This window comes from Buteo buteo, chromosome 16 (genome assembly GCF_964188355.1).
Source record: "Buteo buteo chromosome 16, bButBut1.hap1.1, whole genome shotgun sequence".
Classification (NCBI taxonomy): Eukaryota; Metazoa; Chordata; class Aves; order Accipitriformes; family Accipitridae; genus Buteo; species Buteo buteo.
The window spans coordinates 3,075,453-3,093,539 of record NC_134186.1 but is presented as its reverse complement, the minus strand read 5'-3'; the positions used below and the strand labels follow the sequence as shown (position 1 = coordinate 3,093,539).

The 18,087-nt window shown below is 49.0% G+C and overlaps 2 protein-coding genes across 3 annotated transcripts in view; one reads left to right on the top strand and one right to left on the bottom strand.

Annotated features, from left to right (window-relative positions):
- The window catches only part of S100PBP (S100P binding protein), a 28,215-nt gene extending 15,837 nt beyond the window's left edge, over nt 1-12,378 (bottom strand). The window contains exons 1-6 of one of the 2 annotated variants that reach the window (XM_075047347.1): nt 12,299-12,378; nt 10,791-10,867; nt 8,655-9,991; nt 8,338-8,432; nt 7,477-7,581; nt 978-2,200 (exon numbers count right to left, since the gene is read on the bottom strand). In XM_075047347.1, the coding sequence (XP_074903448.1) occupies nt 2,056-2,200; nt 7,477-7,581; nt 8,338-8,432; nt 8,655-9,854 (1,545 nt within the window). In that variant the 5' untranslated portion in view covers nt 9,855-9,991; nt 10,791-10,867; nt 12,299-12,378 and the 3' untranslated portion in view covers nt 978-2,055. Of the gene's footprint in view, nt 1-977; nt 2,201-7,476; nt 7,582-8,337; nt 8,433-8,654; nt 9,992-10,790; nt 10,868-12,298 lie in introns of those variants that run through there. The other variant, XM_075047348.1, reaches the window with a different exon arrangement.
- Nucleotides 12,379-12,462: 84 nt separating this feature from the next.
- Nucleotides 12,463-18,043, top strand: YARS1 (tyrosyl-tRNA synthetase 1). Its single transcript, XM_075047344.1, has 14 exons — nt 12,463-12,533; nt 12,648-12,712; nt 12,999-13,145; nt 13,259-13,434; nt 13,668-13,797; nt 14,143-14,223; nt 14,565-14,657; nt 14,858-14,993; nt 15,199-15,284; nt 15,770-15,905; nt 16,283-16,377; nt 16,524-16,717; nt 16,858-16,999; nt 17,255-18,043. Exons 1-14 carry the CDS (start codon nt 12,518-12,520, stop codon nt 17,363-17,365), a joined length of 1,608 nt encoding a protein of 535 aa, XP_074903445.1. The 5' UTR covers nt 12,463-12,517; the 3' UTR covers nt 17,366-18,043.
- Nucleotides 18,044-18,087: the final 44 nt, after the last annotated feature.

Sequence of the window (18,087 nt, the reverse complement as noted above, 5' to 3'; positions counted from 1 at the left end):
TGTTATATCATTGCTGATCAGCAGCCACCATCGATCACTGCTTGAGACAGAGCTTCACCATCCCAGCAGTATGTGACTGGAACAGCTGCCGCCAGGCCTGCATTACTTCTGGGCCTTCAAAGAGCCAGTCTGTTAGCAGTTTAATATCAGATAAACCCTCCAGCAGGCACGCTAGTCTGCTTTCGCAAGGGGAGCGGGGGAATAGACTCCGCAGTCAGGCTCCTGCTATCCCACTTGCCTTTTCAAAATGCCTGAAACAAGGAGATTTGAAGCAAACTTCTTTCCTTTATTATGTGTGTTAGGAGGAGGTGGACTTTACAGACATGACAACAATCTGGACGGCATGTGAAACTGCCTTCAGGACCACAAGTAAATTATTTTTTTTTTCAGAGAAGTCTCTTCAATTTAATATGTGGGATTCACTGGTTTAAAAGACAACAGCCACCATGTGCTAATAAGCCCCACACCACCCAATCAATGGCTGCCAAGGGATGTCACCTTCTCTTTCTATGCAAGGCTCTCTGCAAGCAAAATCTACAGAGGTAAAAGTCATGAGAGGCTATGCTGGCATTAAGAACGTGTTATTAACTGGAGAAGATCAGTTATTGACACAAAGCCCTAACACTGGGCATGCACCACCCATGCCTGTACAACCCATCAGAAGAAAAAGACAACCCCTAACCACAAAATTGCTGTATACGGATTACTTTGTTAATGGAGGCAGCATTATCTAGGAGTTAGTGCAGTCAGGCAATACCAGGCTCTGTTCCAAGCTTCACTGCTTATCCTTTGGACAAATTACTTCGATTCTCTGTGCCTCAGTCACTGCACATCTAGGACAGTGACAAATTTTGCCCACTTTTTAAAGCCACTTCCTCCTGTCCTGCTCCGGATTTGAAAGGTGCTACGGAAGGGCAAAACAATAAAATATATGAACCACAACATTGAAAAACATTAGTACTGTACCTAAATTTTATTTCTTTAAAATCACTGTGCAAGTGTCACAGAAAAATTCAAATTACTATAACAAAAATAGAGTACAATTTTCTCCATGAATAAACCTAATTTGCTCTCTGAACACCACCTATAAATGCCTAAAGGGTTCATAAGGCCTGTGCAGGCCCTGCTAGCAGCCCTGGGAAGAGAATTTTGCAGAAGATCAATCTATCTCTCTGTTTTACAAATCCTCCAAATAATTTGGAGTTTCTATGCTCTGTTAGGGAAGGAGATGGAGGCAGCATGGAGACCAGCAGCTGCTGTCGGACCGTGTAGCTTAAATGCACACGAGGTCATGCTCTTCTGGACAGTCCAGAAAGCAGGCAAGTGAAAGGGGAGATCCTCACAATAATACAGCAGAAAAGAAAACTACATCTAACAGGTGCAAAATATTTATAAACCAAAGTGCAAACCTCATGAGACATTTTTACAAGAAAAGTTGCAAATGGAACAAGTAAAAACAATCAAAAAAGGCAAACTTCCAGCACAGAAAGAACAACAGAACAAGGCAAGACATAACCAAACCAGGTAAATCAACAGCTGCTCCTGAGTTTACTGTAAACTAACACAACTTTGTCAAATGGAGGGGGACAGCAGCCACAAGCTGTTCTTACAATTTAAAACCTTAATGCTACTCAAAGGGAGCCCAGTCACTGTAGGAGATTTAATGCCAAGGTTTAGGACCAAGCTTTAAAAGAAAAGTTTTTCCACTTCAAAGCACATTCTTCAGTTTCCATCATTGAAATACCAGATCCTTGCATCCAACATACGATCTTCCCTCTTGAACACCAACTACGTTATCTACTCTGTAAGGAGGTTGTTTTCAGTTCAAAGTATAACACTGATGCAAAACATAGAGGTTACCTACACAAAACAGATCACATTTAAACTGCATTTCAAAACCAGTTCCAAATGTTTCTAAAACATAGAAACTTCCATTGGCCTTATTAAAAACAGATCATAAAACAACTTATCAAAATACAAACCAGTCAAAACCAGAACAACTAAGAACAACTCTAAATGCAGAACAAAAACCAGCACAGTTCCTCAGCAGCAAAATCAAACCTCAGAAAAGGCTGTGACAGGGCTATGCTGGAAGCGGTCAAGAATGCTCTGGAAATAGTGGTGTTTGGCCAAGTTCTTGCTCACCCACTGTGTAAGGCTGTACCTTTGGGTAGGTTTCTTGTTGGACCTTGGGTAATTTCTGCAAAAGTAAGTAAAATAGTTAAACACAAGAGAAGCATATGTATGAGAGGCTGGAACAGCACCTTTTCTGAAAAAGCCTTCCCCATTCCTTAAGGCTCACAGCTGGTACCTAATTTTCTTGTTATGAGGTTTTAAAAGGGAAACCATATTCTAAGTAGGCACCTTGGTAAGTAACAACACGGAATTTTAAAGACTGTCCTTTCAGGAACAGTACATTGTGCTTTATTACCTTCTTTGCAAAGCTCTTTCTGCCTGGCCCAGCAGAGAAGACTGGAGGCTCAACTACATAGCAGTTTAAACAAGAAGCAAATTTTCCTCACAAAGTGCTGTACACACGTTAAATACTCTCATTTGCTACATCTAAGCGCATTCTGAAATAACAAGACAAAACCCCACAAACTTTAAGCAGTCTTACAGGAGCAAGATTAAAAAACAAATTATATTTCAATGAGCTTGGTTATCTCCAGGCCTCAGAGTGTTAGAAAGCTTTTCCACATCATTAGAGGCTGCTTTGCCCCTTCTGCATTTTGAAAAAAGCCAACTCTGCTATCTTTTTTTTTTTTTTTTTCTCATTTGTGCAGAGGCATCAGCATAACTCAGAAAATAGCATTTATAAACTGCAGACCCATCTGAAGGAGTACAAACCACCACAGGGGTCACTCCTGCAAAACCACTATCAAAACAGTTGGTTTGGAAAAGGAGCATCTGGCTGGCCCAGGGTCATCACATCCACAACATGGAGAGTTTCATTTCTACACCAGTTGCTCAGCCAGAGCAGCCAGTGACCAGATAGGTCTCAAGCCAGCAAAGCAATTTGTTCATGCCAACAGCTGGGGAGAGATACCTGTGTTACGCTCAACATATTTTTATCGTAAAGTTTAGAAAAGCTGTGTGGTGACTGGATCATACAGGCTGCTCTCAAGAGGTCTTTCTAGGTCAGAATTACATGGGTCACAGAGCACCAAACTTTTACTCACTACACGAGTGCTCCAATACTACTGATCTTACAGCCAGTGCTATCTGTGTACACAGAACAAGCACCTCTATTCAAAAGAACAGATCCAAAGGCCTCACATAGCAAATCTTTGGCAAGAGATGGTTCAGCAGAATGCAAGAATCCTTGAATTCATGTCACAAAATACAAACCAACCAGTAATTCCAACCTTGCTGTAGCATTTGCCCTTCTGCTCATTCAGAAAGGCAACTTCCCTGGAATACTGCCCTTGCTGAAGTCCACTGTTTCAAGGTGCTCTCAGTACAGAACAGCGTGTCCTTGCCCAGTCGAAACTCAAAGGTTTTTCCATCCTGCTGCTGCAGTCATGTGATTAATGTGAATCACGGTTCTGCATAACACTTCCTCCTTTCCAGGGAACATAGTGTCTCTTGAGCAAATCCAGGTCTCCCTCATAAACTGCAGTATGAGCTTTTATTTACCCAAAGGCATAACTTCTTGTCAAAAGATACTTCTAGAAAAGATTTCAGAAGTATTCTTGAAAAACCCATGTTTTTGGGCTGCGTTGTTTAGGAAGAAGGGAGGCACTCCAAGACAGCTAAGAAAAGGCAAAGTCTCACCATCACACAACAGTTCACATTGTCTGCAATAAGCTGGTGCAAGATGTGTACCTGACTAGAAGAAACCACAGCTTTTCACAAATTCTTAGCCTTCCTACATGTAAGTTCCCCTCCCTCGCCACTCTGAGTCACAGTCAAAATGGGTCACAGAAACAGGGGGGTCATTTCCCACTGTCAAGGGTGCACCCTTCACCCCTGCACCTAAGGGAAGACAAGAAGTTGTGTAAACTATCACCATGACTAGTAAGTACTTCACACCAGTAAGAGGTTTGAGCTCCTCTACAAAAGGCAAAGTAGCAGGAGGAGACTAACACCATCCAGTATTTGAGAGAGCTGTTATCTCAGTGCCTCACATAACTATCTCACCCAGGGCTCTGAGAATAAGAAACCTTATGGCCATTACGCATGAGGAAAGGGGACAACGACACCCTAGATAAACTGAACTGCCATGGAACAGAACTTAAAACATTTTGATTTCCTTCTCCTAAGGCATAGTCCATCCCCCATCGTTCCACAACAGTTAAAACCAAGCTGCAGATTTAGGATGAGATTTTTCAGGCAAATTCCACTCTCATTTAGAAACCAGGAGCTCTGATTATCTCAGCAAAAGTACCTGCAAACCAAAGGCATGTGGTTTGCCACTAGAGAAGCCCCTGGACCAGTCATGTACACTAAAGAGCATCACACTCTGCTAAGAACAGCTAATTCCTCCCACCACTCCCCTCACCAGAAGCCTCCCTGCAATCTGCTTTATCAGTTCCTACCCCATCCCCTACTCCAAACCCCATCTCACATCGCCCTTGAAATTTAGGGTTTGTAGGTGGATTTCATTTGCTTTGAAGTGAAATCTCCCTCCTAGGCTCAGCCATAAATGTAATTCCTCCTTTATGTCTGCACAGCCCATGTCCTGTATCTTCCCTGCATGCTTTCCATTCAAGCAAAATTAGTTTGGGCAGGTAAGAACTGTTTCAAGATTAAAGTTTTTTCCTCAGCCAGCTCAGCGCCAATCAACAGACTAGACTGTCAAGGTAGAGTCTGCTAGCACAGCGTTCATTTGTATTTCACAGATTTGTTTCTCCATTTGTTCCCTTATACTATTCTCCCTTTCCATCACCTTAAACCTAGTGTGTCTGTTTTTTAAAAGATATTGATCTTTGTTATTACAGTAAGACCAGATGGTCTGTGGCTCTTTATAAGGTGTTCCCCTCCTTCTTTCCCTTTTGATTCAAGAGGGATCCAAGAAAATAATTCATCAGGTTTCTCCCAAGTTGTAAGAAGTCCGATAAGATTGCTAAGCATCATAAACCTCTACCAAACAAACCAAGTCTCAAGGGGAACTCAGAGAAAGCAGTTGTTGGAGGTCAGACAGGAGCTAGCTCAGCTTCCCACGTACCCGGGTGTGGATGACTCTGCCCGAGAATGATCCCACTCCAGACAAACATGAGAATACTTGTCTGAGCAGCAGGTGGTGCAAGCACTATCCCATATGCACAACTGCAATGTTAATGACCTGTGAAAGCAGATCTCCTGAAGTACAGATGTTTGAGTGGAAACCAAGAGAAGGCTATGTTTAGAGAGGGAAATGCTTTTTCTGTTAAGTTTGTCCTTCCCCTGCCCATTTAAAAACAGGCCTATCCAGCTACGTACATTGCTGAGGACAAGACTAAGCAGCAGAGTGCCAACATTCAGTGCCAAGAGTCACAGTTATAAAAGCAGGCGCCTTATTACTTCTGTAGACTGATACAGAATCAACCAGAATTGCCGAGTGGGATCTCATCAAGAAGGATATGATTCTATTTACTGTTGGATAAAGGGCAATAATGAAGTGTGAATGCTAACAAATGGTCAGCTGGCAGAAATCTTTTGTGGTCAATTATCAGTTTCAGTCACCCATTTCCAAGCAGATGTTCAAACCACATCTCATTTTTGCATCTGCTACAACGCAGTCTCAGCAGCATTTAGATTCCTACGGGAAGCTGCAAATGAATTTATCTATTCAGAAACTAGAATGAGATAATCTAGAGTTTCTAGAATCTATCTAGAAACTAGAATGAGAGAAAGAACGACCAGAACCACGGGTTATCTCCCAACTTACTTGAGATGGCTAGATGCGAAAAGTTTACTCTGAATACAAAAGGATTTCTTCCAACTAGTTGATATTCAGATTGCACGTGTGGTAGCCAGTGCAACTTTTAGCACACAATCACCCAACACAGATATAAGAAAGCTGTATTTACAAAGAACCTGCAAGTGCAAGATACCATGCAGATAAGCGAAAAGATAAAGCCTCTGCTGTAGCCAGCCTGTAATTCACCCAGACAACATACGAACAAGAAGCAAGAGACAGGATACAAGGAAAAGCAGACAGATCATATAGAAGAGGGGATAGTAAAGTCAAACACTACTTTAAGACAAATGCCAGGAGATTTGCAATACAAAACAGAGCTAAAGATTTGTAGCAGCAATATATTAGTCATTGCTTCCCAAAGGGAATTCCCTTGCTGGCTCTGAAACCTGCTAATTTTCCTTTAGGAATTTCTTAGGATCATTCTGAATTTCTGCATCTCCTACACAAATGATACACAAGACATTGCTGCAGATCCATGTGCACAGAAGTACCATAGAGGGTCAAAGTCAGCCCACCAAGAAGGTTTTTCTGTGACAACTGGGAAAGCCCACGCTGTCTGTTGGGCTGAATTCCAAGCCTACAGCTATTTGGAATAAGAAGTTTGCACTAATAAGAAAATCAAATTGTGTGCATCACAGACAATGTTCTTCCCCAGCAAAATAGATCTCTCTTTCACCCACCAGCCTTGTTCATTTGGAGCTCCTGCCTGATTTTCTGTGACTCAGAACATACGTCTTGCATTTTTAATTTGAAAGGAAGAGAAAACAGGCCATTTTAGCTTTCCTTGCATAGTCCCCTCTGCATTACTTATGCTGTATTCATACACTGGAAAGCAGCCCTGTGGCTATGCAGCTGTTTGTGCTGCCCAGATAAGTGCAGGCTCCATGCAACGAGCCACAAAACTGTCAGTTTCTTATAACTCTCAAGAAATGACAATTATTGCATCCATGAACACTCAGAATAACCACAGTGGGAGGCCATCTCTGGAAGCTACCAGAACATGCTTTGCCCTTCAGAACATCCCAGTTCTACTCATCAACCCATCAGATACTGCTCTTCAGATAATATCCATACCTGCTCTTCACAGACACCTTCCTTTAAACCTCCACAGTTGATAGCTCTTGGATGACACCATTGAGAGGGGCAATGTGTAGAAGGTGTCAGTAGTAAATCCAGATCTCAGCACTTAAGCTAAAGATTCTCTGAGTCTGGGTTCATAGCTGTGCCCTGACAAGAATAAGTTACTTCCCAACACAACAAGCTCAGCTCTGCTCTTCCCAGGTAATGTGGGCCTGTTTTGGGAGCATGCCTGATTTACCGCAGCAAGCCCCCAGATAATGTTTCCCAGGTATCCCAAACTATGAAACTCATCTGCACCAGTCCTGGAACAAGACTGATTGCCGTACGGGAACTCTGTGCATGGCAGTGCTAGCAAGTGTAGCAGGCACTTTTTATTTTCCTCTGAAAACGTCAAAGAATACAAATTCAGCATGCCAGGCCTCCTGCTAGGATATCTATCCTCCACTCTGCCCACCCCACCAGTACAGCCTCACCTCATCCCATCTGGGGGTTACCTGGTGTAGGAGCTACAGTTTTCTTGATATGGATGTACACACTCTGGAAATAAATGCTTCTTCTGCTTAAGCTCCGCTTCCAAAATGCATGTCCCTTGATTCAGTCTTTAAAATAAAAGACAGCATTAATTTTTTTAGACAGTTTGTCAAATTAGGTTACAGAAGACAGAGGAGACAAACTGTCCTATAGAACTAGTACAGACATGAACTTCTAGTAGCACTATTCTACAGTTGCAAAAATAAAAGTATTTATTTGAATAAAGCTGCAGAGATAACATACTGAGAGCAAAGCAGGAGAGTGTCAGCTGAGTGAATCAGCAAGTCACTGTCCTGATTAATAAGCCAAGAACCTGCAGTGAGTCCTCAAAAGCAGATTTTTCATGTTACTCAAGGCCACACTGGGAATGGCAACGCACAGAACATCTGAGTGCAGCAGGTCTGCAGCGGCCACAGGGAAGAAGAACCGAACTGACAACTCCAGGCCCAGGAGCACTGGAGAGCAGAAGACAACCATCCCTGTGCAGCGCCTGGAGCTGCTCTGCTGCTGCCATCTGCTGGCAATCACTCCAGAAGAAAAGCAACCACCAAGCCAAACCAACACAATCATCTCCTCTTCTGCCCTGCAGACCAATGCCCAGGACTATCCTAGCAACCTTCTTTCCTATTTGAACCAGCCCTATATTCTTCCCCTTCTACAGTATCTTACAGGGTAAAATATTAAGTACTTCCCCCCCTATTGCAGTGCATCTTAAAAAAAAAAAAAAGATAAAACCAGCAACACATGACCAAACAAACTGGTCTGGGAAACTGCTGGGGCATTTTTCAGAGTGCAAAGGCATTTAGAGGGTCCTGAGAAACTACCTTTCCACCTCCTGTGGCACAGGAATAACTTTGCCAGGCTTCTTCCCACTGGTTGTCTCTTCCTGCCCAATCTGGCCTACAGCTGTATCACTTAACTAGAAAGATAAGGAAAAAGGGGATTAACACCTAATAGAAAATCATTCCCTGTAAGTTTTGCTTATACAGTTATACAAAAATCACACTTTCTTCCACTTGAAAAACCTTCCCTTACTGCATAAAAATGCACACTTGTGTACATATGGATATTACCGCAAGTACAAATCAAAAGAAATGGAATTAAAAACATTTTCATTACAAGAATTAAGATGTGTGTTTACTTTAATGCTGTTTGATGGCTGTTCAGCTTCTGTAGATTCCCCCTCATCATCCTCTGGAGAGTCTAATTTCCTCGAAAAACAGCTCTTTGTTGCTTTGGAAAGTTCTTCATTTTTGGACCCAGAAGATGGCGTGGGACACCTCAGCAACACAGGTGCTGAACTCTCATCAGCTGCGCTCTGGCCACAGGCAAGGTCAGAAGAAGACATGGATCCTTCCACATGATCACCACAGAAGTTAGACACATCTCTGCTTGTAAAGGGAGTCTTTCCCAGGCAATCCACACCCAGGCTTTGCCAGCCATTAGACATCAGCCCCTCTGAGGTTTCTTCAAGAACACAGCTCCCAACAGTTTTATCATACTCTAGGCAATAATTTATGATTGCTTCTGAAGCTTCTCTTTTGGCTCCCTCCAAACAATCGTCCTCCAGAGGCTGATCTACATAGTCAGCATCAATTGGGCTAAGACTCAGAAGCTCCTGAATGTCAAGGTCAAACAGCATGCGAGTTACTTGGGCTGACTGCAGATGGTTCTCATCCAAACCAACACTTCTTTCATTCAAAAGGCTAGGGTAACATTCAGGACTGACTGAAGAACACTCGCTGGACAGACGTACATTTGGTTTCTCTGCATTCTCTGAGGCTTCATTTGCATCTTCGCTGATGACTGATGCCCCATTGCAGCTGCTGCGCTCATCCTTCTCACTCTCTCCATTTACATTTTGGCTCAGAGTGCTTTTTCTAGTTAGGTACCACTCAGATTCCACGCAATCATCTGCCAAGATTTCCTGGATCTCTTCCTCAGTGTAACTGAAAGGAGAATTCCCTTCTTCTCTGTCTGACAGTTCCAACAAGGAGTCATTTGGCTCACTATCATCAAAACATCTGGTTGTATCTAGAGAAATGACTACATCATTGTATTTTGACGCAGAAGAACTGGCAACAAGGTCGTCATGGCCAGTATCATCCAGAGAGGATCCTTGAAAGCAGACAGAATCTGGGGAACAGAGCAGTAGTTTCTCTGATGGATCTGGAGTGCTACAGTGATGACTCAACACACAAGCTTTCTTAGCTGACTGCAAGGCCTGAACCTGCTCTGTGGAATCCAACAGCCTTTTGGCCCTAGGAACTGCATTATGAACAGTAGGTTTAAATTCATGACAAAGACAAAGCCCAGAGGCATGAGGGGTATGGTCATCCATGTTGCTGTCGGTTCCTGTATCTCAGCGACCCTGCGCCTTCTGCTTACAGCTCTAGAAGCCTATTCTGAAGTTCATCAGATCCTGGTGCCCTTTGATCAGGCCTTTCAGAAAAGAAATCAGCAGGAACCCACTCCACCCTGCCAGCAAAAACAACATCCTAAATAAAAGAAACTCAGCTGTTTTCCAAAGATGCAGTAATATAACAGGGAGGGCAAAAAACACTAGATGAGGCACAACGATTTTAACTCCTTGATCTCCGTTACCTCTACTCCTGACCATTTTTGGTCTTAACAACATACAATAACAACCAGTTCCTCATTCCACAAGCATTCTCACACACGAGGTTGTTTGGCTTTATCAAGCAGGACTAACACAAGCCCCAGTCACCAATGCAGTCTGTACCATCTCCTCCAAAACTGCTGTAAATCAGTCACTCCAACAGCAGACACCAGTATTCACAACTTACATTCTTTACGACCTTAAAGTACAGAACACACTTTAGGTATTAAATAAAGCCACACAGACACTGCCAGTGTCTCAGCCCCCACCTCTGTCCTTCAAAGACACTAAACAAATAAAAAGTCTTTTTCGGGTTAGGAAAAATTGAGCAACGGAAGAGTAACTCTGTCAGGGAGCTAAGAGGACATTCAGCAGCATATTAGTCACTAACACACTCATGCAAAACACATATTATAATGAAAGATCAGAAGATAAAAGAACCTTCCCGTAAAATTCAATAGTTTAGAAGTATTCATAAACAAAACCTGTTTTCCTCTTAGTGAGGACACATGCTACCATGAATCTTTTGACTTGAAAGCCCTGCATTTAACTCTCACGCAGCAGGAGAATCTGGACTAAGGAAAGGTATTTCCTGTCCTCTTTCACCAACAGATTTAAAGGAATACCTTTTGTCTTTCCATTTCTTTGACTACTTACTGCTTTCAAAAAGGGCAAGGGGGATTACCTACTCCAGGAATAAAACCCAGGCAGTTCTGCTGCTTCCTCTTGTCATTCTGTCCAAATAATAAAAATCAGCACTTTCAGAATAATGCTGTAACCACACTGAAGGAAGAAAATACCTCAGCAATAAGCTATGTACATACAAAACCTATACAAGAACATATGAAGTCATGGGCAGTCCTCACTAGATAGTGCTTGCCTAGAGTTCTGCAATTTAGCTACAAGTGCTCAAGTGCTTCAAAGAAAAACAAAAGACAAATAGAAATTAATTAAACGTGGATTTAGTCCTGCAGAGTGTAGCAGTCTGATAATCTAGCTCCTAACCAATAAGGACTTGAAAGGGAGCCAAATCTTTTAAGCCTTTTTGCTGGAACTGGCTTACAAAAAGTACATTTGGAGATGTTTACACACTCAGCCTGCACACAAGGAAATGTTTTCTTTACTGCTGTGACCTTCCCAATTCACCTAACTGCAACCTACACAGGGCCTGTACTTTCAGTCCTACATCAACTGATTCTGGAAGCAGAACTCTGGTAACTATGTTATTGATGATGCAGGAGCACAGAGGCCCCTGCCATTCCCCACAGAAGTGTGTTGAATTCAGGGGCTGTTCAAGGATTTACACCAGGGTAATGCTCCTTAACAGTTTAAACTGCTCTTAAACAGATGTAAGACAAGGCTCCCTGCTGCCATCCTCTCACCCTTGTCTCTCATTCCAGCCCTGGTGCTTGTGTGGTCAGACCATGCTGGAGCCAGCTCACCCCCAACTGCAAAAGCACCCACCATGGATGGGCCATTCTCCTAGGGGCTGCCAACGGAAGGTTTTTTTGAAAGTTACACATGCTTTATGTGGGTTTCTAGCACAGCTTCAGTAAATAACAAGATCAAAAGACAAAGCTGCTGAGAAACACAGCTCTGCCAAGGCTCATGGTCTGGCCGCCTTGCTCACTCCACTCTCCACAGGCGGACACAGATCTCACAAGCCTGCAATGCTTCACTGCTCTGGGATCTGCTCCCTCCTGAAGAGAGAAGGGGGAGCAGGGGCCACCTGCTTAGAGAAAACAGTCGCAGGCCACAGGGTAACAGTGCCCTTAGCCCCATGATTTGCCCACCATGTGAGCTTATCTTCTCTGAAAAACCAAAATCCCCAGGCGGGGGGGGATCCTGCTCTCATCTCACCCGAGAGCACACCGGCAAACACCAGCTCTTATCCTCCGCAGCTCCCTGACCTCGCCCTCTCTCAGACACGGGTCTACTCCTACCCGCTACGGGCCTGCCCCTACCTCACCGGCCCCTTTTTACCTTCCCCTCCCACGGGGGCCGCCCTGGCCGCCCAACCCGCCCCCCCCCACAAACGCTACGGGGGGCCGAGGCCGCCCCCGGCTCCTCCTCCCGGCCAGGCCCGGCCCGCCCAAGCACCGGCTATTCCCCAACCCCCGAGCCCTGACTGGAGTTTAAAAATAAATAAATAAATAAATTAATACACAAAAAGACAAATTAACCGCCGGGGCCTGGGCCGGGCCGTGGCAGCGGAACAGGCCGCCCCGCGCTCACCCGCCGCCATCTTAACGGCGCGCGCGCGAGGCGCCGCCTCATTGGTGGGGCGCGGCCCCGCCCCCCCCTCCCGCTCATCGGCAGCTCGGCGCTCGAGCGAGCGGCGGAAATGACGTCTAGGCGCGGTAGGCGAGCGCCGAGCGGAGCTGATGCAACCCATGGAAGGTCGGTGGGGCTGGGCCGGGGGGGGGGAACCGGGCAAGGCCTCGGCACCGGACAGGGCCTTGGGGGGATCCCGGGGGGTTGGAACCTCCGGTAACGCTGTCTCGTTCCCTGCAGCCGCCGCCATGGAGCCTGCGCCCGGCCCGCAGGAGAAGTATCACCTCATTACCCGGAACCTGCAGGTATTGGGGGGGGGGGGGGGAATCGGGGCCGGGGCAGGCCGGGGCGGGGGGATGGAGGATCGGAGCCGGAGCAAGGCCCTGGGTGTATCAGAGGGAACCTGGATCAGCCTCTAGACCCGGCGGGAGCCCCGGGGATATGCTGCATGCAGGGTGGGCCGGAGCCTGGGTGCGGCTCGGGGCTCAGCTGTACAGCAGGAGGTTGTTCTGTTCACGTCCTCCCCCAGCCACCCCAGCGGGTTCCCGGGGAGGCTCAGCCATGCAGGGTCCGTGTCTTGTCCATCCACAGGAGGTGCTGGGGGAGGATAAGCTCATGGCCATCCTGAAGGAGCGAGAGTTGAAGATCTACTGGGGAACTGCCACGACGGGCAAGCCGCACGTGGCCTACTTCGTGCCCATGTCCAAGATCGCAGACTTCCTGAAGGCAGGGTGTGAGGTACGGGGCCAGGCTGGGAGCTCAGACCCTGCAGGACGTTGTCACCGTGCCAATGGATAGGAACGTGTAGTTCCCGACTCGTGTGGCACTGACTCTGTCCCCCTCCGTACTAGGTGACGATACTCTTTGCTGATCTCCATGCTTACCTAGACAACATGAAGGCCCCCTGGGAGCTGCTGGATTTGCGCACCCGCTATTACGAGTACGTGATCAAAGCCATGCTGGAGAGCATTGGAGTGCCCCTGGAAAAGCTGAAGTTTGTCCGGGGAACCGACTACCAGCTCAGCAAGTGAGTCCTGTAGCCCCTGGTCCTCTCAGGAAGGGAGAGCCTGATCTGGGGCTCCGGTGTTCCTGAGCTTGCCCTGTTCCTGAGCCTGCTCCCAGGCACTGTCACTCAGGGAACAAAGTGAAGGTGCCTCCAGGCCTTGGCTCCTCTCAATGTGGCCAGAACCAGCATTTGTGTGAAGCAGCTCTAAAAGATGTCCCCCTCCCTGGTGCTAACAGTGCTGTCCCTTTCCTCAGGGAATACACGCTGGACATGTACCGCCTCTCATCCATGGTGACGCAGCATGACGCGAAGAAGGCAGGAGCGGAGGTGGTGAAGCAGGTGGAGCACCCCTTGCTGAGCGGTTTGCTCTACCCAGGCCTGCAGGTGCGTGGTGAGGCAGGTCAGCAGAGCCTCTCGGCTGGGGAGTTGCTGGGTGAAGTCAGGACTGCGAGGACGCGTGAGGTTGAATGCCAAGGTCGTTATACTCCACCCCAATATTACACCTGGCAGCAGCACAGAGCACAACCCAAGCACAGAGCTGCTTTTACAGTGACTCTGGCCAGCTGCAGGAGAGCAGGCAGTCCAGAGAGCTCCCATCCTTCCCAGGGTGGGAGTGCCCTGGCAGAGGCTGGGCAGATCCTGGGGGACGGGCAGGACCTCTGAAGGCTGAGCACAGCTGGAGTGTGGAGTCTTGGGTCTAGTCTCAAGGCTGTGTGTGTCTTTCCACAGGCCCTGGATGAGGAGTACCTCAAGGTTGACGCACAGTTTGGAGGAGTCGATCAGAGGAAGATATTCACCTTCGCAGAGAAGGTGAGGAATGGAGTTTGTGAGTTCCCTGCGATGCTGGTGTCTGGCTCAGGGCTCGCATACTTGCTAATCCATTGGGAGAAGCGTGTCTGTGACTTCGGTTGGCACCACAGTGCTCTTTGCAGCTTCTGCTGCTGCTCTCGTGGTCTGTGGGGCTCTGGTGTGCGAAATAGTCACACGTCCCTGGCTGTGGCTGTCAGCTCCTTGTGAACCTCTGATAGCTTTCTGGGTCCTGTTATTCTGGCTCCCCAAGTTATCTGGAGCCAGGAGCAAACAGGGATTGTGAGTTAAAGCTGATCTGCAGAAGAGGATTGTCCATGACTTGCGTCCTTGCTTTTTCCCAGTATCTTCCCTCCCTGGGCTATGCCAAGCGCGTCCATTTGATGAACCCGATGGTTCCTGGTCTGACAGGCAGCAAAATGAGCTCGTCAGAAGAGGTTGGTCCCTGAATGGTGGCTGTAGTCAGGGGTTCTGCGGGGGGATGGGTTAATGGCTGGAGATGGAGGGGCTGCACCCCAAGGGAAGGTGATTTCTCTCTGCTCACACTGGCGTCTAAGAAGCTGCAGCAACTCCAGCATTGAGTTGTCTCTTTTGGGCAAGAGGTTGGGTAAAAGGCTGCGGAAATCTCTTCCTGCAGGACTCAAAGATTGACCTTCTGGACCGCAAGGAGGATGTGAAGAAGAAGTTGAAGAAGGCTTTCTGCGAGCCTGGGAACATAGAGAATAACGGTGTCCTCTCCTTCATCAAGCACGTCCTCTTTCCCCTCAAGTCAGGTGAGGGGCTCACCACGCTTGGGTGCTGGGTCTAGTTTTTCCTGTGGGTAAGAGGAGGGGACGGGAGTGTGTGTCCCCTGAAGCAGGCTGCCCCTCAGTGCCCCCTTCCCAGCTCCTGCTGCGGTCCCCTCAGCTCTTGGGCAAAGTGGGGTGGGGGCAAGTCTCCACTTGGGTTAATCTGAGCCTTAAAATCTGTGTGTCACAGAGTTTGTGATTCTGCGAGAAGAAAAATGGGGAGGAAACAAAACCTACACAGCCTATGAGGCCCTGGAGAAAGACTTTGCTGAGCAGGTGAGTGCCGGGAGGGGCTGAACCCTCTCTCTGTCCCTGAGGCTCCCAAGACTTCTCTGGGAGGGCTCTGAGCAGCAGTGGGAGATGGAAATCCACTCGGGGAAGAGGTGTGGAGCAGAGTGTGGCCCAGTGGCTGTAGGGTGGCAGGGTGCTCGCAGCCAGGAGAGCCCTAAGGTGAGAGAATGTGTGAAGGATGTGGGGGCACCAGCTGTCCTGGAGCAGGGCACGACCATGTCAGCCACATCCTGGAACAGAGCAGCAGTTTAACTGTTTTCAGCTGTTCCCAGCTGAGGCTGCAAGCAAAAGTGTCCATAAGAGGGGCTCCGATGACTGAGGGGGGAAATCAGGCCAAGGGTTGGGGTTCATCTCCCCACCCTGTTTGGTCTCCAGTTCCTACCTCTCTGGCCTCAGATCAGTGACTCAAATTCTGCTCCCCCTGCCTGGGAGGGAACCATGCAGGAACCCACCTGTTTGTCATGATACAGGTCGTGCATCCCGGAGACCTGAAGAACTCGGTGGAAGTGGCCCTGAACAAACTGCTTGACCCCATCAGAGAGAAATTCAACAGTCCGGAACTGAAGAAGCTGACCAACGCAGCATATCCCAACCCGTCCAAAGCCAGTAAGGAGGTGCTGGGAGCTCAGGGAAGTGGGGCTGTGGCCACGCCTAGCTGGGTGGGAGAGAGTCCCTCAGGGGCTGAGGTTAGAGAGAAGTTCTGACATTTCAGTCTCAGGAGCAGCCCTGGAGAGCATTAGGAAGGGTGAGGAAAGGCCAATGTCAGGGCTGTTTGCCTGCTCTGGAGAGGAGAGATGCCAGCATCCTTCTCTGGTGCTTGAGAGGCCAGCAAAGCAGAGGAGGGACTGTGTTTTCTGGTATAGAGACAAGCAGGGAATTCAGCAGGCCCCAGACAGCATCTGGGGGTCACTGTGTGCTCCCCAGGGCTTGGCCAGCCCCCTGGGTTTATGCTGAGTGGCACAACTGTTCCCTTTGCACTGCAGAGCCTGCAGAGAAGGGTACCAAGAACTCAGAGCCAGAGAATGTGGTCCCATCCAGGCTGGATATCCGTGTTGGCAAAGTGATCAGTGTGGAAAAGGTACGGGCACTACAGGGAGAGGGGAGTAACCTTCCCATATAGTGACATGGGCCCTCAGTGTGTGTGTGTGTGTGGGGGTGTCTGCCCCCTTCTTCTTTGCCACCCCAGTCCCCTTCTCTGCTCCTCACCTTGCTTCTGCTTGGCAGCACCCAGATGCTGACAGCCTGTACGTGGAGAAGATCGATGTGGGCGAGCCTGAGCCCCGTACTGTGGTCAGTGGCCTGGTGCAGTTTGTCCCCAAGGAGCAGCTGCAGGACAGGCTGGTGGTGCTGCTTTGCAACCTCAAGCCCCAGAAGATGAGGGGTGTGGAGTCGCAGGGCATGGTGCTGTGTGCCTCCAGGTGAGGGAGGGGGGCATCAGGGCCGTACCCCTCCAGGGGTGCAGTCCAGACCCCCCCTCTCCTGCCCTAAAGCCCGGTAGTGCTGAGGGGTGGGTGGGTACTGCCTTGGGGTGACTCTCCTCCTCCACTTCCCTCCACAGCGTGGGGGAACCACGGCAGGTGGAGCCCCTGGACCCGCCAGCCGGGTGCTGCGCCGGGGAGCGTGTCTACGTGGAGGGCTACGAGGGCGGGGAGCCTGACGACGAGCTCAAGCCGAAGAAGAAGGTCTTTGAGAAGCTGCAGGTGAGTGGCTGTGCCGGGGGGGCTGGGCCACAGCTCGGAGTAGCTGGGACTCCAGGCATCGAGTGGGGCAGTGCTTAGGGCCACGTAGATGCCACTATCCGCACCTCTGGGTGACCCCAAATTAGCTCTCAGTGCCCATGTTCACCACCATCAGTGAAGCCATGGAGGAGACAAACCTCCTCACTGGCTAAACAAGGCGCCGCTCTCCTACTGGAGAGTCAGCCCTGACCCTGCCTCCCCTGCTCTGCTCCCCAGGCTGACTTCCGCGTCTCCGAGGACTGTGTTGCCCAGTGGAAGCAAAGAAACTTCCTGACCAAGCTGGGGAGAGTCTCCTGTAAAAGCCTGAAGGGAGGGAGCATCAGCTAACAAGCACCAGAGCTGCTCCTCGCGCCTCCTGCCTGGCCCCCTCCACCACCTCAGCCAGGCTCTCCTCCCCGGTCTCTGCCATCTCCTCCCCAGCACCCCGAGCCGGGGGCTCAGCCCTGCGGGATCTGGGAGCTCTGGGACTGAATTTGCAGCCTCCCACCTGGAGAGCTGCCTCTTGACATCCCCCTCGCCCTGGGCCTGCTCAGTCAGCGTCTGTGCCTCGGCTGTGGCCCAGCTCTGGGGACTGGTGGTGGCACCACACCTAAGGGATCTGTGTGACTTGCGCCCGCGGCCTCAGACTTTCCGCTGGGGCCATCTGCTTGCTCCCAGTTGTGCCATGGACTGGACGCCCTGCCCGCTGGACCCATTTGGGATGGCATGTGTGGGTGCTGCAGTGAGGGCTGCTTGCTCAAAACTGTTGCTGCTAACAGAGCTGGGGGCAGCTGCCTGGCAGGCAGGCCCTGTCCCCTGCTTGGCCTGGGCACCCCCTGCTCCGTGCCCAGCCTGCCCAGGGCTGTGGCGGCTGCTGCTGGTGCTGCTCTTCGACCAAGAGCCCAGGCAACACTCCTGGCTCCGTCCTAAGCCCGTGGGAGGCCATGGGGGGGCGTGGGCCTTAAATACTGACTCGGGAACCATCATCTGTCGTAAACCCAAATAAAATGTCAAGCTGACCGCACCCGGGTGTGCCTGTCTCTCCAGGGGGGAGGCGGCTGAGCTGGCAG